The 23344-nt window shown below is 46.8% G+C and overlaps 1 protein-coding gene across 8 annotated transcripts; it reads right to left on the bottom strand.

Moving 5' to 3' along the window:
• Positions 1-14664: 14664 nt before the first annotated feature.
• On the bottom strand, positions 14665-21576 carry LOC123055151 (pentatricopeptide repeat-containing protein At1g18485). 8 transcript variants are annotated; one of them, XM_044479110.1, is made up of 6 exons: positions 18900-21576; positions 17350-18234; positions 17190-17274; positions 16639-16751; positions 15556-15662; positions 14666-15475 (listed from the first exon to the last, which is right to left on the bottom strand). In XM_044479110.1, exon 1 carries the CDS (start codon positions 21552-21554, stop codon positions 19212-19214), a length of 2343 nt encoding a protein of 780 aa, XP_044335045.1. In that variant the 5' UTR covers positions 21555-21576; the 3' UTR covers positions 14666-15475; positions 15556-15662; positions 16639-16751; positions 17190-17274; positions 17350-18234; positions 18900-19211. The 8 variants fall into 8 exon arrangements, with proteins under 8 accessions (XP_044335044.1, XP_044335045.1, XP_044335048.1 ...); XM_044479109.1 differs by having other exon boundaries at positions 14665-15662; XM_044479113.1 differs by lacking the exons at positions 14666-15475; positions 15556-15662 and having other exon boundaries at positions 15975-16751; positions 18900-19064; positions 19153-21576.
• Between the last annotated feature and the right edge of the window lie 1768 nt (positions 21577-23344).

Raw genomic sequence — 23344 nt, 5'->3', positions numbered from 1 at the left:
TCCGTCTTGGATCGGGTTTTCATGTCTCCAGACTGGGAAGTGGTGTTTCCACTCTGCTCACTCCTTGCAGAAACCAGGATTGGTTCGGACCATGTGCCCCTCATCTTTTCCTCAGGGGAGGACAGGATTCGCCGCAGCCCGCGGTTCTTCTTCGAAACCGCGTGGTTTGAGGTCCCAGATTTCGACTCCATCTTTAGGGAGAGATGGTTGCGAAGCGTCCAACTCGCAGGCCAGCAACGTGGCCCTATGGAGTTTTGGATCGCTGTCGGGGGCCGCCTCCGCGCAAGCCTAAAGGGTTGGGGCGCAAACCAGGGGCGTGCTGACAAGATCCTCAGGGCGAGGCTTCTTGCTGAAATAATCGTCCTTGATAACCAAGCGGACACACGTCCTTTCTCAGAGCAAGAATGGGCGCATCGATACGCCATGGAAGGGCAAGTCGAAGCTCTGTTGTGGGCAGAGGAGGAATATTGGAGGCGCAGGGGTGGTCTCAAGTGGACGCTCAAAAGAGACGCGAACACCCAGTATTTCCACGCGTACGCGAACGGCAGACGTAGGAAATGCTCAATCCTTAGGTTGCAGTCGGAGCAGGGGCTTCTTCTACAACACTCGGAAATCACCCAACATATCTACGACTTCTACATAAGTCTGATGGGGACCGACGAGGCACAACAAGCGCGCCTCAGCACGGAGGTGTGGCTCCCGTACCAAAAGGTACTACACAGCGAGAACGAAGAGCTGGGGCTCGCGTTTCTCCCTAAGGAGATTGACGACACTCTCCTAAGCATGAAAACTGACACGGCTCCGGGGCCGGATGGGTGGCCGGTGGCGATGTTTAAGCGCTTTTGGCCATTGCTCCGCGGGCCCATTTACGAGGTGTGTAATGGCTTCATGCGTGGCTTTGTGGATATTGCTAGGTTAAACTACGGCGTCCTATCGCTTATCCCAAAAGTGCCGGGGGCGGACAACATACGCCAGTACAGACCTATCGCGCTGATTAACGTTCCGTTTAAAATCTGCGCCAAAAGCTGTGCCACTCGGCTCGCGCCGATCGCCCACCGCACCATTAGTCGTGCCCAGTCGGCGTTCATCAGGGGTAGGAACATTCTGGAGGGACCACTAGCGCTGCAAGAGACCCTTCACGAGCTTAAGCGCACACACGAACCAGCGATTCTACTTAAACTAGACTTTGAGAAGGCCTACGACAGAGTTAATTGGGACTTCCTCAGGCAGATCCTCACCAGCCGAGGATTCTCACCGGTATGGGTGCACCGAGTCTTGCAATTGGTCTCGGGGGGCCAAACTGCGGTCTCGGTGAATGGAGAAGTAGGGCACTTCTTCAGGAACAAGCGTGGCTTACGCCAAGGCGACCCCATGTCGCCGCTCTTGTTCAACTTCGTCGCTGATGCGTTGGCAGCGATGTTGCGGAAAGCAACGGAGGCAGGACACATTAAAGGGGTGTTGGGACACCTCATCCCAGGGGGGATTTCGCACCTGCAATACGCAGACGACACGCTACTGCTGTTCCAGCCCGACCTTCATAGTGTGGCTACGGTCAAAGCCTTACTGATTAGCTTCGAGCTTATGTCAGGGCTTAAGATCAACTTTCAGAAGTGTGAAGTGATGCACATGGGATTGGAGGCGGATGAGGGTAGACACATTGCGGACCTGCTCAATTGCAAACTTGGCAATATGCCGTTTACCTACCTAGGTCTCCCATTGGATGCCAAGCGCATCAAGATCGACGGGTGGGCGCCGCTCTGGACCAAGGTGGGAGAGCGGGTCAGTCCGTGGAGGGGGGAGTTTCTCTCCTCTGCAGCTAGGTTAGTGCTCACGAACGCGAGCCTCTCCTCGCTGCCGCAATTCGCACTGGGTTTGTTCCTCCTGGCGGAAGGGGTACACGCCAAGATGGACACTCCGCGGTCCCATTTCTTTTGGGAAGGCTCGGGACCAAAACACAAGTACCACATGGTCAAGTGGGATGCGGTGTGCCGCCCCAAGGATCTGGGAGGGCTTGGGATCACAAACACCAGAATCCAGAACGTTGCACTCTTGTGCAAATGGATCTGGAAACTCTCGCAGGGAGCGACGGGTCTATGGGTTGATCTGCTGCGGGCCAAGTACTTCCCGAACGGGAATTTTTTCGAGGGCGTGGCGCGGGGATCTCCTTTCTGGAACGATCTTCAAGCGGTACGGCCAGCTTTCGCTCTGGGAGCCAAGTTCTCCATTGGTAATGGTCGCTCGGCTCGTTTCTGGCTTGATCACTGGGTGGGAGCCCATCCCCTCTGGGTCGACTTCCAGAGCCTATATACCCTGGCTGTCAACCCGGAGATCTCAGTGGCTACGGCGCTTGCCTCTTCCCCTCCGGCACTGCATTTCCGGAGAGAGCTATCGCAAGTAGAACAAGCACACCTTACGGAATTGCTTGATACCATTGCGCCGGTCACGCTGTCGCCGACGGTGGACACAGTCACCTGGGCCCTCACCCAGTCTGGCAAGTTTTCGGTCAAGTCCCTATACCGTAAACTGTGCCAGGGCCCATCCTTCCAGGTGCCAAAGGGCTTGTGGAACGCGCGCCTTCCGCTCGGGATTAAGGTGTTTTTCTGGCAAATGTTCCGCAATAGACTGCCCACTTCCGCTAACGTCGCCAAACGCAACGGGCCGTCGACTGGTCTGTGTGCGATTTGTAACGTCCTGGAGGACGCGACCCATGTTTTCTTCCAATGTCCTCTGGCACGTTTTGCTTGGAGCGCCGTCCGTGCAGCAGCCAACTCCTCCTGGGACCCCCGGTCTGCGTCTGACCTCGCAACCATACTTGGCTCTTTTTACAGTGGCATCAACCGAGTGCTCTGGAGCTGTTTCGGCGCCTTGACCTGGGCACTCTGGCTCACTAGGAACAAACTTGCAATCGAGGGTATCTTCCCTTCTCACCCTGCTAACATAACTACAAATGCAACCTTCTTCTGCAGCAGTGGAGTCCGTTGGCGAAGCACAAGGATGCTGAAAAACTGAACCGCGCCCAAGACCGCCTTCGTCAGATCTACGTTTTGGCTAGGGAGCCATCTGCCACCTCTGCGCCGTGAAGTGGCCCTTTTGTCTTGCGAGCGAGCCTGCGTGCTCTATGCTCTGCCTCCGGGCCTGTATTTTGCCTTTGCGACTGATGGTCTGGTCTTGACTTGTGCGCCTCGTGCCGCCGTGGTCTGAGCCTCCGTGCTCTGTTTCGAAACTTATGTCTGAACCTCCGTGCTCGTGTTCGAGGTCCTAACGTTGTCTGCTACGCTGCCTATGTTGTGGGCTTTATTAATTTAAAACCGGACGCTCCTAGCGTCTTCGTTTATAAAAAAAAAAGCATTCCATCGCTTTTTTTTCCGGGATAGCATTTCATCGCTTCGGAAAAGAGGGAACAGAAAGGGTCAGCGTTTCAGAGAAACTAACAAGAACAACAGTTGTTTCCGGCACCAAATTAAGCTCTGACGAGATGAGGCCATGATCACATACATGCCGACTGACAAGGGCTAACTGAATGAACTGTAGCAGGCGACTGCCGTCGATGGGAGTCATTCCGCGTCGTGTACATACAGACAGCATTTACCAAATCCCATCACCGACGCATTGTAGCCATTGGACCAACGACTATCATGGGGGCAGGAAACTGATCGAAGTGGACAGGGAACACCAACTCACGCAACCTAAGAGTTCTGCATCCATACACTGCACACGGGAAGAAATTCAGTTACACATCACAATCGGCACGCCCGACCTTCCCTGTTTTCCCTTTTCCTTGTTAAAGTGCTAAATAATCAGATATCTTCTCTGTGTGTTCCAAAGTACCAAAAAGTGGCACAGGAATCTGTTGTGTCACGAAAGACCATACCATTTTTTGTTTAGCTAAGCTGGTTTGGAATGCCAGCAAGGTGGCAACTTGGCTCCCGATAATGGCCCGGTCAGCTCCGAAAACCAGAATTGCAAGATTCAGACAAAGAAAACCGTGGGTGCATGGAATCTGAATAGAAAAATGAAGACCTGTTGTTCGCGCGTGTGGCCTTCTGTTGGCATGTGCCGTCATGGTTTCGGTGCAGCTGCCTCTTTGTAGCTCTGTGATCCCATGTCGGTGGTCAGGTTGGGCCGGTGGTACCCGTGTTATATGGGTTGGATTGTACCGATTTTAGCCTGGTTTTCCGTCAATTAACCGGGCAATTCTCACTCCTTCTTAATCAATGAAAATGGCAAGTCTTTTGCCTTGTTTCAAAAAAAAATGAAGACCTGAATTTACTCAAAACAGAGGAGCAAATGGATGGAATTTCGTTGGTGGCTGACACTAGAAGATAAGATATGAACGAAACTAAGCTAGTTAGCTTCATCTACAAAAGAAAGAGTGAAAACGACAATGCTGGCGCTATGGTCACCTGAATCCAGCGAAATTTTGGTGCTGACCACCGTTTGGAAAATGCTTCCATGCTGAATTTGCTAAATGCGCCATGTCGATAAGTAGGCACCAGTCACACTTCTTTTTGAAGCCCTGGGCCGCAGAACAATTGTTCTTTTGGGGCTCTAAGCTGGCTCGGTAGCTTATTTAACTATTTTAAGTAGATAAAAACATCTTTCAATATAGGGTTTGTCTAGGTCTCAGTCGACTGAGACTTCGCGAAGTCTAAGTCAGATGACATCATCCAACAGTAGCCCAGCCCATTTTAGTTTCTTATTAAGTCTTGTACTTTTTTCTACTGTTGCTGGGCCGGCCGTGTTATTGCAGCCTAATGCCTTCATTTTTCCAGTTGTTGTGTGCTTTTGGGCCAGCGATTTTTTGACTATCGAGAGTTTTTGTAGATGCTGCTCGTTCTAGCAGACTGGCCGGGCCAGTAGTTAACTTTTTTTTTATGGTGAGGGCCAGTAGTAACCTTAGATGTCTCAAAAACAAGTAGTAATCTTAGCCGTTTGCATGATTTTCCTACCATCCGGCCTTTTGTTGTTTTTTGTTTGGTTTTTCTGTTTTTGCTTTTGTTTGTTAAATGTTTATTTTCTTTGAAAAATCAGTTATTGCTTCACCATAAAAAAGAACTGAAAGCTTTGTTTACATTTATAGTAATATTTTGGAAAAAAATGCTTGTTTATTTTATAAATTATTCATCATGTGTTGAAACAAATATTTTTTAAAAACATCATGTATATTAAAAAATGTTCACGCTGTGTTTACCAAAACAGAAAATAACTAAAATACGACAACAAAATAAAAAAGGCAGAAAAAATAAATATGATAATAATAGTAGTAGTGATAATAATAATAATAATAACACCACAAAAGTTGCACTTTGAAAGACATGTAGTTGTAGTCGCGGCTACACTGTGTCTAGTGGATGATATGCAACTGTCCCCCTCCTGACAAAAACATCACTGAGTTGCAGTCACGTTGAAGACATGCAATTGCAGTCGGGAGTGACACTTGCAGTGGTGTGTTTAATGACAGACATGAAAAAAAAAAGTTCCACACCGATAGTAGACATGTAATTACGCGCGATTTAATTTACATGCAATTGTGTGTGATCGATGTATGTGCAAATAGGTGGTAATATTTTTGAAAAAAAATAAAAACTAATAGAAAACAGAAAAATGGGGAAAAGAAAAAAAGAAAATAGGAACGAAGCTGGGGAACAATCCAGCGCGAATGCAACACAAAGCAATGACAAAAAGAACAAAAAACAAAACAAAAATGCGTGCTTGAACACCTGCCCAACCCACAAAAGCATGCCTGGTGTCAAGTATGCAACTGTGCCCCCTCTCCTGCCCGCCTATGGGGAAATGAAGGTCCGTTGCAGTCGGATGGTTAGACATTAAGTTGCAGTTGGGAGCGACGCTTGCAGTTGCGTACCTAGTGTCAGACATGCAACTGGCCCCTCTCCCGCCGCCCTACAACGCAAAAAAGGTCAGTTGCAGCCGGATGGGTAGACATGCAATTGCAGTCGAGGGTGACACTTGCAGTTGTATGCCAAGTGTTAGACATGCAACTTCCCCTACCTCTCTCGGCACCCTCCAACAAAACAAAGTTCAGCTGCAGTAGGGGGCGACACTTGCAATTGCATGCCTAGTGGGCGACATGCAACTGCCCCCTCTCTCACCGCCAGCTGACAAAACAAAGGTCGGTTGCAGTTGGATTGGTAGACATGCAATTGCAGTTGGGTACAACGCTTGCAGTTGCGAGCGTAGTGTTAAACATGCAACTGCCCCCTTTCCCTCGCCCCCTCTCCCGGCACCCGCTTGCAGTTGCGAGCGTAGTGTTAAACGCTTGCAGTTGGGTACAACGCTTGCAGTCGCATGCCTAGTGTCGGACATGCAACTGGCCCGCCCCCGCCCCCTCTCCCGGCACCCCCTTCGATAAAACAAAGGTCCAGTTGCAACCATGTTGGGGGACATGCAGTTGTGGTCGGGTGCGGCACTTGCAGTTGTGGGGCTGTTGTTGGGCTTGCAACTAGCACGCCCCCTCTACAGGCGACCCCTTCGACAGAACAAAAAAAACTCCAGTTGCGGTCGGGTTATAGGATATGCAGGTGCGGTCGGTGCAGCACTTGCAGTTACATTCCTAGTGTCAGACATGCAACTGGCCCGCCCCCTCTCCCACCGCCCCCTCCGACAAAACAAAGGTCCAGTTGCAACCATGTTGGGGGACATGCAGTTGCAGTCGGGTGCGGCACTTGCAGTTGTGGGGCTGTTGTTGGGCTTGCAACTAGCACGCCCCCTCTACAGGCGACCCCTCCGACAGAACAAAAAAAACTCCAGTTGCGGTCGGGTTATAGGATATGCAGGTGCGGTCGATGCAGCACTTGCAGTTACATTCCTAGTGTTAGACATGCAACTGGCCCGCCCCCTCTCCCACCGCCCCCTCCGACAAAACAAAGGTCCAGTTGCAACCATGTTGGGGGACATGCAATTGCGGTCGGGTGCGGCGCTTGCAGTTGCGGGGATGTTCTTGGGCGTGCAACTGGCCCACCCCCTCTACCGGTGCCTCCTCCGACAGAACAAAAAATTCCAGTTGCGGTCGGGCTAGAAGACATGCAGTTGTGGTTGGGTGCGACACTTGCAGTTGCATTCCTAGTGTCGGACATGCAACTGGCCCGCTCCCTCTCCCGCCGCCCCCTCTGACAAAACAAAGGTCCAGTTGCAACTATGTTGGGGGACATGCAGTTGCGGTCGGGGTGCAGCGTTTGCAGTTGCGGGGCTGTTGTCGAGCTTGCAACTGGCCCGCCCCCTCTCCCGGCGTCCCCTCCGACAGAACAAAAAAGTCTAGTTGTGGTCGGGTTAAAAGACATGTAGTTGCGGTCGAATGCGGCACTTGCACTTGCGGGGCTGCTGTCGGGTTTGCAACTGGCTCGCCCCCTCTCTCGGCGCCCCCTCCGAGAAAACAAAAGTCGAGTTGCAACCATGTTGGGGGACATGCAGTTGCGGGCGGGTGCATCGCTTGTAGTTGCGGGGCTGTTGTCGGCCTTGCAACTGGCCGGCCCCCTCTCCTGGCGCCCCCTCCGACAAAACAAAAATCGAGTTGCAACCATGTTGGGGGACAAGGAGTTGCGGGGCTATTGTCGGGCTTGCAACTGGTCCGCCCCATCTCCAGGTGGCCCCTCCAACAAAACAAAAGTAGAGTTGCAACCATGTTAGCGGACATGCAATTGCGGTTGGGTGCGGCACTTGCAGTTGCGGGGTTGTTGTTGGGCTTGCAACTGGCCCGCCCCCTCTCCCGACGCCCCTCCGACAAAACAAAAATCGAGTTGCAACCATATTGGGGGACATGGAGTTGCGGGGCTATTGTCGGGCTTGCAACTGGTCCGCCCCATCTCCCGGTGGCCCCTCCAACAAAACAAAAGTAGAGCTGCAACCATGTTGGCGGACATGCGATTGCGGTTGGGTGCGGCGCTTGTAGTTGCGGGGTTGTTGTTGGGCTTGCAACTGGCCCGCCCCCTCTCCCGACGCCCCCTCCGACAAAACAAAAGTCGAGTTGCAACCATATTGGGGGGCATGCAGTTGCGGGGCTATTGTCAGGCTTGCAACTGGCCCGCCCCCTCCAACAAAACAAAAGTCGATTTGCAACCATGTTGGGGGACATGCAGTTACGGAGCTGTTGTCGAGCTTGCAACTGGCCCGCCCCCTCTTCCGGCGCCCCCTTCGACAGAACAAAAAAGTCCAGTTGCGGTCGGGTTAGAAGACATGCACTTGCAGCCGGATGCAAGAAAAAATATAAGCTAATATTCTTTTACGCATAAACAAGAAAAATATATATGAAAATGTCGGTCCTATACAAAACAAAAGTCATGGTTTAAAGCCCCGCTAACAACCAACATACCCACTAACATTTATGTCAACATGGTTAAAAAATCCCCACTCATCGAAAAAAAAGCATTTCCTACATTATACAAGCATAAAAAAAATGCATACATAGATAAATCCACAAATAGAGATCTGGCATAAAAGAGGGGAAAAAAGATGAAAAAAATGCAACTGAAGAACCCCGAGGGACGAATACCCCTCCCCTGAGACGAGTACTCCGTGGTAGATATGGTGTGTACATGGCAATTGAAAAGTCCAACAAAAACAATGAAAAACGCCTCTCACAACCAGCACATCGCGCATCAATACTGAACACGAGAAATAGTAAAAAAAAAAAGTGAGCGCTAAACAGGTCGGGGTAACACTAGACAAGCCCTGTTGCGTGAATCTTACGGAAACAGTGATCTAACGACCATATATGTGTACCAGGACTTCGGTTAAACTCAATCGACTGAATTTTAGCAATCCCGCTAAAAAAAATCAACTATTGCAGCCAACATTTACTTACAAAACATCTAATGGATGTGCAACTGAAAATGACTAACAAAAAAATTGTTAAGCAATTTCGTTGCTAAAATAGGGCTGCTAGAAAGTTGGAAAATATGCTAAAATCAAATAGAATAAAACAAAAAAACATTATTAAGCAAGGGCAAAATGAAAAATGAAATATTAAATTAAATAAACAAGAAGAAAAACAAAACGAAAAATATAAAACGGGACGAGCAAGAAAAAAATAAAAAAAAATAAAAGAAAAGTTAAAGACTTATAAAAAGTAAATGAAAAGTAAAACAATAAAAAGAAGAAAAAGGTAAAGAAAAAGGAAAAATGAAAATTTCTTTTGGGAAAAAGTGAAGCCACCGAGACTTCCTCTCCTACAGGTAAAACTCACTTGTGTAGGGCGAGAAAAAGAAACAAAATAAAGTACTTTTTTGTAGGCTGACAAAAATAACTAAAAGAACACTCTCGGGAAACTTGGGCTGCACAGCAAAGGGAACAAGGCCAAGAAGAAAAATAAAAGAAAGGCTCTCTCATCTCCACCGGCCTGTGCAGCGACAAAGAAAAGAGCTCGTTCGAGCCAACGTAATAGGTACACATGAATCTTAGTGCCATCGATTGAGACTTTGCTAAATCTCAGTCGACTGAAATTTAGTGTAGCCGTAACAACAACGGAAAAACCCAATACAACAAAAAGATAGAAACTAGAAATACAAATAAAGTAGAACCTAAAAATATAAGCAATTATTGATAAATAATTATATTGAATAATTTTTGAAGGAGTTTCACATGGATGATAAAGATCCAGCTACACGTAGCAAATGAGTGTGCAACTATTGTTACGCAAGCGAAATTACGTAAATATACGTGTAATATCAAAGTTTTATATTCTTTATAAAAACATGTAATTTTACAAGAAGAAAAATATTTATACAAAAAATCTTCATATAATTCCACAATTATTCATGTATTTACAAAAATTATTTAGAAAAGAAGAAATGGAAAAACAAAAAAGACAAACATAACAGCACATGAAAATATATTTTTTTGGAGGATCGCACATGAAAAGAAATGGACAAATACCATTTTCTCCCTAAAACATAACAACCCAGGCAAAGAAAACAAGGCCAAGCTCACAACCGCTGTACCACAAAAAAAGCAAAATTAAAATGAAGAAAAAGAACAAATCACAGGAAAGACACTGAAAAGGCCCCCCACACCTCCTCCACCCACCACGCAAACCCTCTGGCCCGCGAGAAAAAGAGCCCAGACAACCAGAAAACCTGAAGAAAAAAGAACCGGCTGCATTAACAGGCCAGAACGAGACAAACCCACTAACAGCGCGAATCTTAAAGCTAATACTAATCAAACAGTGGACGCGTCGACTGAGACTTCGCGAAGTCTCAGTCGACTGAGATTTAGCAGCACCGTTCAATATAATGTCTTTGTTGGTTTGAAATTCAGAATAAAAAATATTATGTCACGTGGACTGGCAAAATTTCCTTAACCAACCTATGAGCTAATCTCCATGAAAATAACACGAGTTATCATTGTCGTCACTTAACAAAATTCCTTCAACTCCCTCCGTTCCTAAATATAAGTTTTTTTAGACATTTCAAATGGACTACAACATACGGATGTATGTAGACATATTTTAGAATGTAGACTCATTCATTTTACTCCGTATGTAGTCACTTGTTGAAATCTCTAAAAAGACTTGTATTTAGGAACGGATGGAGTAGTAATAACCTGGAGACCACCTATGCGCATCGAAAGGGGAAGACATGATTCCTCCGTACGCTCTATACCAATAAAGAACAGCTAGAGCAATATTACTGCTACGAATAGGAAAGCGATAAGTAACATTGATGCAGTGCAACTGGCAAAGTAGGAATGTTATGTTATGGCAGGTTCAATCCTGCACTGCAAGAGGTGTTGATACTTCAATACTTGCCGACAGATTTGATATAGCTCAGTACATACGTATGTTACTTATCATCGTCAGAATTTGCTCCCACCTGTTAGTTTGTAAGGCCTGGAGTCCGTGAACGGTTGATTTCTTTATATGAAATTGGAGAGGCGAGCTCTCTTTTATAAAAAAAAAACATACGTGATGTTTTCACACGTGTCCGCACAATGTAAGCAACAATTTATGCTTGAATTCTTGTCTTCTTGCTTCGGCACACGAAGGCGATTGTGACGTTGCCAAGGTGAGAGGTGAGAGCAGGCTGGGTCGATAACCACCGAAAATGTTCCATCTGCAATTCGCTGGTGTTGGTGGCAGCTCGAGTCGATGGTCACATGGTGGACAATCAGCATCCGAAGACGGCTCGGGTGAGCGTCCCCTAGTGTTGTTCTTGAACAAAACATCCCCGCGCCTGAAGCACAACGTCTTCTCAACATTATCGAACCAGGCACCTGTCGAGGTGACCCGCCAGGTGTCGTGGATATCGAAGCTATAGTGCAGATCCCAACACAGCTTGCTGTCGTCGAACTCAGCATACTCGTCCTGCGGTGGCAGCCACTGGTCCTGCGGCGGCGATGACATAACCCAGAACTGAAGCTTCTGAAAAGGACTAAGGACGTTCACGGCGAGGCATAGCCGCCCGCTCATCTCGAAGGCGCTTACTAGCGGATCGTAGTCCGCATAGTAATGGCCATTGTCCTTGACCGGGAGACGGTGCATGTAGTGCTCCTCGGTCGCCACGTCGACCATCAACATCTTGCCAAGGTTCTGGGACCCTAGGGAACCGGGCCTTGTACCACCGTAGGCCAACAAGTATAACTTGCCGTCAATGAGCACCGGCGGTGAGGTGCGCAATAGGGGAAAGGTTGACATGTACGACCGTTGGCGCCACCCACTGCAGCCGCCTAACGTGCACACGCCTGCTCGATCTCGCTGAGACACCCGCCTTCAGGATCGGGTGGCGAGGTGAAGAACCGAAACAGCTTGTACTCCTTGGTGGAAGGGCTGAACCCCAAAGCGAACTGATGGTAGATGTTAGGGTCGTCCGGGAGCCACGCGGATGACACCTTGGGAAGGATCGCCGTCTCGCCGGTAAGAGGGTTGCAGACGAACGCCGGCACCTCGGTGGCGGAGTCGAGGGCGAAGCAAAGCAGGCCATTGCACACGCTGGAGAGGCCGTAGCCACTGGGGATGACGACCCGGTGGGGCATGGGCGTTGTCTTGGACGAGGAGACGCAGAAGAAACTGGCCTCGTCGGGCTTGCAATCCTCGCGGGTCTCCATGACAAGCAAGGCCTCCGACGCGACGGGGACTTTGGCGGCGACCTCGGCCTCGGCGTGGAGTTTGCGGAAAGTGGGGTCGGCGACGACATCGCGCCAGAGCCTGGAGACGCAGCGGCAGCGGCTCACGTCCCTGATCGGCAGCTTGAGAAGGATCTCTCGGACTGTATCGAAACCAAGATCGGTCTGGATCGGTATGGATCGATCGGCTGCTCCTTGTGCATTATTTTTTGGTTTTCAAAATTATAAAAGACATATCTTCTAAACGACATGTCGAAATTCAGATCCGTTTTCACCATTGAAACCCTCGCGACGTGCTCTTCAAAAGTAGATCCCGCATGGGGATGTTTCGACGAACTAGTCTTCCTGCCAATTAAACATCAATGTGTGTGCAACTAGACTAGATTGCCGCGCCAACTAAGCATATGTGTGTGCCAATAGTCCTGCCAACTAAACATCAATGTGTGTGCAACTAGACTACATTGGCGCACCAACTGAGCATATGTGTGCAACTAGTGTCCTGCCAACTAAACATCAATGTGTGTGCAACTAGACTAAATTACAAGCCAACTGAGCAACTAGTGTCCTGCCAACTAAACATCAATGTGTGTGCAACTAAACATCAAAGTTGTCGTGGTTGCACATCTACTACTAGGTAGTTGACCAGAGCAGTAGACTAGTTGCAAATCAGGTTGTCATGGTTGCTAGGTTGCAACCACATAGGAAGTTAAATCATGCAGCTCCAAAATTTTGTTTTGAAAAAAGTTACACCATGTAGTACAAAAATTGCACAACGCAATACTAAAGTTGAACCATATAGCATCCAAGTTGGCATAAAAAATTCATCTAGTTTTGAAGATCTCGTCGCGAGGGTTCCAACAGTGAAAACGGATCTGAATTCCGACGCGCGGTTAAAAAGTTATGACTTTTTGAATTGTTGTAAAAGGTAGCTAAATCAGTCACATGAATGGATATCACGGGCTACCTTTCCTTCTAATTATATTCCTTGGTCCATTATATGAGAGCGCAACAGTCCAAAACAATTCTATACGATTCAGACCATGTGACATCTGGGACTACGTATGCACGAAAGCGAGTGGCCAGGAGCCGGCCGCTCGGTTCATCAAAACAGCGCGCGGCCATTTTTTAGATTTTAGGATAATTTATATAGGCACATACCTACGTTATGTAGGGAGACGCGCGGCTTGGACGACACGGCAGGGCGACCGACCTAGCTTGTTAATGAGACTAGGAAAATCTTGATCTCTCCCTTTCAATTCGAGTCCGACTAGGAATAGGAACCCCGACTACATTTCAGATATGCTGCTTGACGGTTTGGTGCCGAGCTGGTGTCGGAGCCGGAGGAAGTCGCGTTTCGGCCGCTCTATATAATCTCAATGGGACGCACAAACACCTAGCTTAATTCTGTATTCTCCACGCACGCACAAACACCTAGCTTCTCCTCCGTCTGCATACGGGAGACGATCAGACGAGGGGTAGCCAGCGAGAAGAGCCAGCCGGCCGGCGACATGGAGACCCTGGAGTACGTCCAGATCGTCGGCGCGCCGAAGCCGCTCCCGGTGGCCTGGCTGGAGGGGGACGTCCTCGCCGAGTACCTGCAGTTCCTAGAGGAGGCGGCGGCGAAGGCCGCGCCGCTTCCCGGCGTCAAGTGGCTGGAGGGGGACGTCCTGGCCAACTTTCTGCAGTTTCTTGGAGAGGACGAGCACGTCGTGCACTACGATAGCACCACCAGCAGCAGCGGAAGCAACGGCGGCGACTTCATGGAGGAGGAGGACGACGAGGAGGAGGAGATGACGTTTCTGCTGCAGCACATCACGAGCCTCCCGGCGGTCATGGCGCGCGCGGCGGCGGCCACCTCGGTGCAAGATTGATCGGAGCGGCCTGATTCGGATCAAGATATGCTAGTAGCTGCCTAGCTGGTTGGTTACTTGGTTTCCTGCTTTCATGTTTGTTCTGGACAAACGCCTTTGAAGATGAAAACGGATGTATTGTTATCTCTGACGAGATTCCACTGCGAACTACGTACGGGTGTATATAGATATGTTTTAAATTATAGATTCACTCATTTTTACTCCGTACATGGTTAGTAATGAAATCTCTAAAAAAAACTTATAATATTTAGGAACGGAGGTAGTACATTACTGCATGAGCTCTGTTGGATCAGAGAATAATGCATTTTAACTATTCGGGGTTGCTTCTTTGTATGACGAAAGGGTTGCAATGGAAGCTTTGGTCAGATTATAAGCAAAATCAAGCTTAGAGCAGAAAACTTTGACTGTACCTCTATTTTTGAAGGTCGAGCTTCTAATTTCAAAGCTCATTCGTTAGCCAAGTACTCTCAATCTTTAGATCAGGGCCGCCATGTTTGGCTCGGACAACCCCACGATTCTTTTTGTATTTCAAACTCTGTGATCTTTGGGCAATAAAGACTTGCTTCCCTCAAAAAGAAAAAAACTATTCGGGGTTGCTTCTTTGTATGACGACAAATTCGGGACTACCACGGTGGGATATGAAGAGCTATACGCTGCGTCACGAATATACATTATCAGTTTTGAGATAAAATAGAAAATAATAATATAATTAATTTGCCACATTTCACAGCTAAAAAATGGTTCGTATGGTACATGTGGTATCTAGATGAAAGTTTCAACTTGATAGAGTTCATGCTTTTTTGGCAGAACTAATTCTTGCATTACTCAAAATTAAGTGTTACAATCTCGTCCAACAATTTCCATAATCATCTGGGCCAAAGCATAGCCAAAGAGCTGTTCGGTCATGCAACCTACCAAAATTGCCATGAAATGACTAGCCCTATTTCTGCTCCAACCAATACGAGTAATGCAAGAATCGCATCCCCAGATTGATATTGATCTCTCTGATAATAAAAGCATACTTTGACAACTGATTCAATATCAATAGGCTGATTGCACAACTGGAGAGCCTTCTTTCATTGACATGAGTTCAGCTTCAAGTACATCTGACCAATTGTAAAGATGGCGACAAGAACTGAAGATTACAGAGCCACCATCGTCCCTAAGAAACATACCTCACCCAGCAGTACCATCCAATACATGATACGACACCGTCATCTCGACTTGCCCTTCATGATCCAGACAACCATGTTGCTGACTTCACGCGGTGGGATGGACAATCCTCACACGTTGACTTGGATAGTGTAAATAAGGTGCATCTTGAAAGATGATCGGACGAATGTGCTTCAGTACCTCAGAGTTCCTTAACACTTAACAGCCTTTCACACTTCACCCCATCACTGAACACAACGGTGAGCGCCCGTCCAATCCCTGGCCCCATAACCACGCAGTCAACCAGAGACAGACGATCTTACTATTGAAAGCTGATTGGTGCACAAGCATTTCAACCCCAACAATGCGGCCCAACTGACCTGAGGGATCAGACACAGGGCAGACTATGCCCTTATCAGGAAACCCCCTCTTTCAGATGTAAGAAAATAATCAATCTTACCGATGCTACCGTCCAAGCTTCAGATTCTTCTTGGTCCTCACTGTCACTCATTCCGGTGTATGACTCACAGTCTGAGTCAGTCACAAACAAATAACTCCTTACAAACCCTGCAACATCACACTTTGTCATTTTCATGTGATACAAAACGACCAATATTGTTAATAACAATTAGATTAAATCCATTCCCACATTTTTGTAATAAGCTGTGCTATGTGATAATGTGATAAACTAAAGAACAGTCTTTGGACAGCAAGTTAACGTTTGGACCAATGTGTATGGCCACACGCTTGAGTGCCAATGCAAAAGAAATCCCTGATGCAGTACAAGAGATTTGCCCACACAAGATTGAAGCTAAACCTAAAATCGAAGGAGATGTGCCAAGATATCAATCTATGGCTAAAGCCAATGCCAAAGGGGAATTGTCCAGGGAGCGGAATTTTTTTTTTAGAGGAATAGCATCTATTCCATTAAACCTGGTGCACCATATCAGTGTTCACCAGGACCGAAAAAAATCAGGGGCATCCACAGCCCAGACAGAGAAGGGCGCATCAGCCGACAGGCCAAACTGTGCCAAGGCATGAGCTACCATATTACAATCATGTTTACAGTACTTGAAATCATAGGATTCGAAAGATGCATGGCATAAGCTCCTTGCTTCCCTGAAGAGAACGCCAAGCTCAGCAGCAGCATAGTCGCGGCCCTTCAGCACCGAAACCATTGTCTGGCAATCCGACTCGAGGAAAATGCGTTGAGCTCCCAGATAAGCGGCTCCCTGGACTATTAGAAGTAACAGCATATGTAACGAAGGATATCAGAAGAACTATAGGTACTTTTGTCAAAGGAGATTAGCTAAACTATAGGTCGGTTCTGCCAAAAGGAGATTTTCCCAAAATATCGGTAGGTTTTGCCAAAGGAGATTTCCCAGAAAAACTACAAAACAGTCACTGTCTGAAATGTTCAGTGCCAAGGGAGGTTCCAGAAGAACTACATAACAGTCACTGTGTTAAATGTTCAGCGCCAAAAGAGAATTGCCCTAGGAATGGCTTGTTACAGGAGATGTTTCCAGAGGAAAGTTCAACTGACATATGTTCGCTTTCGATGATCACCAGACATGAGTAGTCATCAGAGAATATGCCACTACCCGAAGATCAACATTCGTCAAGAAAGCAACCAACAACTGTTCAGATAAGCTGATCCTGCAACCATATCAGAAGAATGTTAACCCAACTGTTCGTCTTCTTAATAGAACACCATTCAAGTTGAGAATTAGACTAATGTGTTTGCATAGTTTCAATAAACATGGTTATAAGTTAAAACAGTTAATTAAAAACCACGGTGAAAAGAAACTGAAAGGATCAGGATCATTTTATTTGCTAGAACATTCTAGCATACAATAGTATAGAGTAGAGACACTTACGAATCTAACAATATAAAAGCAGATCGAGTTGCATACTTTTCAAAGATTTGCCGCATTCGCCAATGCGAATAATCATGCAAAGGCATTCATATACTACATACTATAAACAGCTGCCTGATGATTTATTCAAACAAGGCGTCCAAGAAACTCTAAATTGCAGAAGAGGATGCCGATTGGACCTGAAATGAGAGGAATTACTCGAGTCTGGAGTATTTACCCTATATAGATCCCTATCAAATGGAACTCCACTCATCCATTCCCACTCTTTCAATTAGAGATTGCTTCAAACTCCTTGGCAATATCTGGAAATTAACAGAAACAAGACAAAGATGACTCTCCACTCATCCATTCCCACTCTTTCAATTAGAGTTTGTTACCTTGAGATGTCTCCCTATCAAGCGCCTGAGCTGCCATGTCCGTATCATCTGTTACTGCACCTTGCAGGATCTGTCAGGCTGTCACTCTTTGGTTTGCTCCATGATCATGTCTCGCCTTCCTCATGGCTATCACTGGGTGGAAGCTGTGTGATCGGCAACATCTTCGACACGTTCGGACCCAAGCTACAACCGGAGTAAACTAAAAATACATGTGAGTGAGTGTTGGTTAAACCCATGCCTTTATAAACCAAATGACCATGTATTCCGGGAGTCTGAGTGCAATTTCCTCTGAAGAGAAATAATCAGTTCTATCTACCACTTAGAATAAAGTTATCAGCAGAACTTTAGAAGGTTTCTAGCACATTCATACAATAATTGGACACTTAGTACTGCTCATTTTTGTGCACCAAGTAAAGTACAACTCGTTTTATGCATCATATTAGACGGCAGTGAAAGAGGTGCATGGCTGATCCTGGCATATCTCAAACCCATGCAAAGTTTAATAAAGGGCTTCTCACACAAGTATATAAGCACTTAATATTATTATTTCAATCGCAAAGGAATCATTCAACGATCACTCAAATAGGTGGCGTTCAGATTTTTAGAAATATAATGAAAAACTACTAGCTGCTGACAATAACATACGACAAAACATTTAGTGAAAAACACATGCTTGACTCCCAACTCCCAAGACAACGAAGGCAGAACCATGTTCATCATCTGCAAACGAATAAGCCAGTCATGACAGCAAAGTCCCAACATTTCCTATTCAATGCATATAGTAACATGACCGTTCATCATTTCTTGTGAGACAGATCTCAAATATTTTAACAATAATATCGGCTTTTTCCAGTTGATGCTTCAGTTACACGCAGAAGAAACAATCTGATGAGCAATTGAGATAATTAAAAAAAATTATATATCTCTAAAATATTCAAAATCTTAATATTTGAAGCAATCTTAACTGAGACTCGAAATCATTTAGCTCAAGATCAAATAACCCAATATGAAGTTTCAGTAACTTTAGTGCAGCATTTCCATAATTCAGTAAATATGATCGAGAGTTAAATTCCTTATTTAGGCCCTGTTCGGTAGCTCTCCGCTCCGCAGCTCCGCTCCTGGAGCGGCCGGAGCGGAGCGGCCCGCCGCCTAATTTTTCAGAGTTGACAAACTGGCGCTCCGTGCACTCCCATATTCTACGGAGCCGGATGACTGCCGAACGGGCTCTTAATATAGTAAGTTCCCCAAATCTACTTCCAATGAAGCATTTACAATAAGCAGAGTTGAGGATTAGCACATCAGTATTATTTTCTTGCTTATCAGGATTATCTCAGCCTCTACACATCTGTTCTATTAGCACATCAGGATTATCTTCTTGCTTATCCCCATCGCATTTACTATTCAAAGTTGGGGAACTGGCAAAAGGTACGTCACTATGCAGAGAATACATTGGGTATGCCAATGACTGGATGGACACAAACAGCTGGACAGAACTTCAGAAATGCTCAAAGTTATTTATATAGAGAGACAAATTGTCTAAGAATTATTACCTTCTCTTCCATTACTAGGCTAAACTCCATTAGCAAAGATATGTAGACAGCAGTAGTGCCAAGTAATATTGCTCATCTTTATGTGATTCTTGTCAGGTCATACGGTGCAGCCATCGACGACTACGGTCTTCTAAAAGTCATTGCACTCCTCATCGCATTCCTTCACTATTACAGTGACAATACTTATCAGATTTGGTGAACATGCAATATTATGGTGCTATATACAATTCATTCCTAGTGGAAGACTCCGTACCACCATATAAGTTCACCATCTGTTATATTGCCAGTCAATTTAAACTTATCACGGCAGAGCTAACCATTCCCCACAAGAAAAGCTTGTAGCTTGTTGCCACTCTGTACCCAGCTATAGGCTGGATTTTTCTGTACCTTCCTGGATTTCATTAATTTTCTAATCTTGTTTGCTTCATTCCACCTACCAGCCTCAGCGTACATGTTTATCAGCAGTGTGTAGTAACCCGAATGCTCTGGCTTCAACTCAAACAAATGTTCTGCTGCATATTGTGCTACTTCAATGTTTCCATGTATTCGGCAAGCCCCAAGCAGTGCTCCCCACACATCGGAATTGGCATGAAAAGGCATGTCTTGGATTAGTTCAACAGATTCAGTCAGTTGTCCAGTACGCCCAAGAAGATCAACCATGCAAGCATAATGCATTTGTTGTGGCTCTAAATTTTGGGCACGCATTTGACTGAAGTACTCTTTTCCTTTCTCAACAAGCCCGCCGTGGCTGCATGCCGACAACACTGCGATGTAAGACACATGATCATAATCAACACCATCATCCTTCATCAGATCAAACAAATGGAAAGCAACATCAATTTGGCCGTGCATTCCGTATCCCATGATCATGGTATTCCATGAAGCAACATCCTTCTCTGTAATCCTATTGAAGATCTTTGTTGCAGTGTCAAGCATTCCACCTTTAGTATACAAACCTAGCAGTGAATTAGCCAGAAAGGGATGATTACTTTGTAATCTCCGTACTAAAACACCATGAATTTCTTTCCCTTGTTTAAATGCACATAAATTGGTACATGCAGTCAGAGCACCCATGAAAGAAATAGCATCATACTCGATTCCCGCAGACCTTATCTCCTTAAATAGATTAAGAGATTCAAAACTCCATGGACTCTGAGAATAACCCAGAAGCAACGCGTTGTATGACACATCATCCTTCTCTGACAGGTCAAAAATATTTTGCGCCAAACTCAGCTGCCCACACTTCGCGTACATATCAATCAAAGCATTCGATATGAATAAGTCAAAAATTAATCCTGTACGGATCGACCATGCATGGATCTGTTTCCCTGTCTTTAGAGAGGACATCCTTGAACAAGCTGGAAGTACATTCACCAGGGTTATCGAATTTGGCTGTTCCCCATCCTTTTGCATCTTGATAACAAGACGGAATGCCTCAGTCTCAGCTCCATTCTGCACAAGATTAGCGATCATTGCATTCCATGACACCACATTGGGTACCTCAATCTTTTCAAAGACAGTGCAGGCTTTCTCCAGAGAACCAAGTTTGGCATACATATCCACAAGTGAATTGGCAACAAAAATATCTGAGTCCATTGCTCTCTTTATACTATACCCATGTACCTCCCTCCCCAGATCAAAATAACCAAGCTCAACCAAAGCAGGCAGCAAACTTGATAATGTGATAGACCCTGGCATGACTCCACGCTCTGACATTTCCCTAAACATGGCCAGCACATCTCCATAAAGCCCTGAGTTAAGAAAACAACCTATGGCAGAATTCCAAGAAACCTCATTTCTCTCTGGCATTACTTCAAACACCTGCATCGATGCCTCCACTTGACAAAATTTCCCGTACATATCAACCAATGCATTTCCAAGATTAACCACGGAGTCCAGCCCGGCTTTCAGCGCGAGTCCATGGAGAGCCAACCCAAACCCCTGCTCCTGCTCGACACCACAAGCAGGCACGACCGAGACCAAGCTCGCCACACTCACAGGGACCCCGCTCCCCATCATACCGACCAACGCCCGCCTCGCATCATCGAACATCCTGTTGGCCAAGAACGCGGACACCAGGGAGTTCCAGGAGACGACGTCCAGGGCGGGCATTTCATCGAACGCCCTGCGCGCGTCAGGGGCGGAGCCACAGGCGGCGTAGAAAGAGACGAGCGTGTTGCCCGCGAAGACGTCGGCGAGGTGGCCGCTCCGGAGCGCAGCGGCGTGGAGCTCGAGGCCCTTGGCCGCGTGCGCGCCGTCGCCGGCGGCGGCCGCGGCGGCGTGGAGGGCGAAGGGGAAGGTGCGGTCGTCCGGGCTGACGGCGGAGCGGAGCATGAGGTTGTAGACGCGCAGGGCCTCGGCGGGGAGGGAGGCCGAGGAGAGCGCGCGGGAGAGCGAGTTCCAGAGGAAGGCGGAGCGGAGGCGGAGCGGGTGGTGGAGGAGGAGGCGGCGCGAGGAGGGCAGGTCGGCGACCGCGGCGTAGGAGAGAATGAGCGCGCCCGCGAGGGGCAGGGACGCGGCGAGCGCGCCGGATGTCAGGGCGGCCGCGTGGGCGCGGCGGAGGAGGTTGCCGGCGCCGCCGCATTGGTGGAGGTGGAGGACGTGCGCGTGCAGGGACGCCGCTGTCGAGCGCTCGGCGGGAGCGCGCTGCTGCATGGCACAGGGGTTGGGGATTGGCTCCTCTGTTCCCGAGATTCAAATAAGAAATGGACCATTTTTGCGATTTATCCAAGTCTACCAAAGTACCGCCTCCACAAATACTCCCTCCGTATGGACCATTTTGATGGTTTATCGGATTGGAGGGAGTATAAGATGTTTTAAATATTTTAATATGGATTACATAATACATACGGAATAAAATGAATGAACAAACACATTGAAGTGTGTATACATACATTCAATTCAGAAGAAAAAATAAAACATCTAATATTTGTGAACGGAGCGAATATTGGTAATGTAAATATAGTGCATATACAGATTTGTAGAATAAAATGGCAGCAATACGCACCCTCGTGTTAGCCTGTTAGGGTTTATTTATTATACTCCGACAGCGACTCGCTCACCGGCAAGAGTTTCTACCGGTAATATCTACCGTCTCTCCATTCCCTCTCTTAGGTTAAACAATGGGGTAGCGGGCATGTCTTCCCAGCCTTGGTATTGATACGAAGTCGATCGATTCTCATGGGGATCTTCTCGACAAAAACCCTAGCAATGGTGGCGGCTGATGAGACAATTGGATTGATGATGATATTGAGAACATGCTTCAACATTTGGATCTTAAAATACGATGAGCTTAACCTCAAAAAAAAATGACGAGCTTGCCCATATGGTGCTTGGGGCTGAAAAGGTAAAGAGTATTGATGGCTCATTTTTAGAGAAATATGATACAACAGGGGCCAGCTGAAGGAAATATGCCCTAGAGGCAATAATAAAGTTACTATTTATTTCCTTATATCATGATAAATGTTTATTATTCATGCTAGAATTGTATTAACCGGAAACATGATACATGTGTGAATACATAGACAAACAGAGTGTCACTAGTATGCCTCTATCGTGAATCAAAGATGGTTATGTTTCCTAGCCATAGACAAAGAGTTGTCATTTGATTAACAGGATCACATCATTAGGAGAATGATGTGATTGACTTGACCCATTCCGTTAACTTAGCACTTGATCGTTTAGTATGTTGCTATTGCTTTCTTCATGACTTATACATGTTCCTATGACTATGAGATTATGCAACTCCCGTTTACCGGAGGAACACTTTGTGTGCTACCAAACGTCACAACGTAACTGGGTGATTATAAAGGTGCTCTACAGGTGTCTCCGAAGGTACTTGTTGGGTTGGCGTATTTCGAGATTAGGATTTGTCACTCCGATTGTCGGAGAGGTATCTCTGGGCCCACTCGGTAATGCACATCACTTAAGCCTTGCAAACATTGCGACTAATGAGTTAGTTGCGGGATGATGTATTATGGAACGAGTAAAGAGACTTGTCGGTAATGAGATTGAACTAGGTATTGAGATACCGACGATCGAATCTCGGGTAAGTAACATACCGATGACAAAGGGAACAACGTATGTTGTTATGCGGTTTGACCAATAAAGATCTTTGTAGAATATGTGGGAGCCAATATGAACATCCAGGTTCCGCTATTGGTTATTGACCGGAGATGTGTCTCGGTCATGTCCACATAGTTCTCGAACCCGTAGGGTCCGCACGCTTAAAGTTCGATGACGGTTATATTATGAGTTTATGTGTTTTGATGTACCGAAGGTAGTTCGGAGTCCCGGATATGATCACGGACATGACGAGGAGTCTCGAAAGGGTCGAGACATGAAGATTGATATATTGGACGACTATATTCGGACACCGAAATAGTTCCGGGGGTTATCGGATATATACCGGAGTACCGGGGGGTTACCGGAACCCCGCGGAGGTT

This window comes from Triticum aestivum, chromosome 2D, assembly GCF_018294505.1.
Source record: "Triticum aestivum cultivar Chinese Spring chromosome 2D, IWGSC CS RefSeq v2.1, whole genome shotgun sequence".
NCBI classification, from domain to species: Eukaryota; Viridiplantae; Streptophyta; class Magnoliopsida; order Poales; family Poaceae; genus Triticum; species Triticum aestivum.
This window is presented reverse-complemented; position numbering and strand designations above follow the sequence as displayed.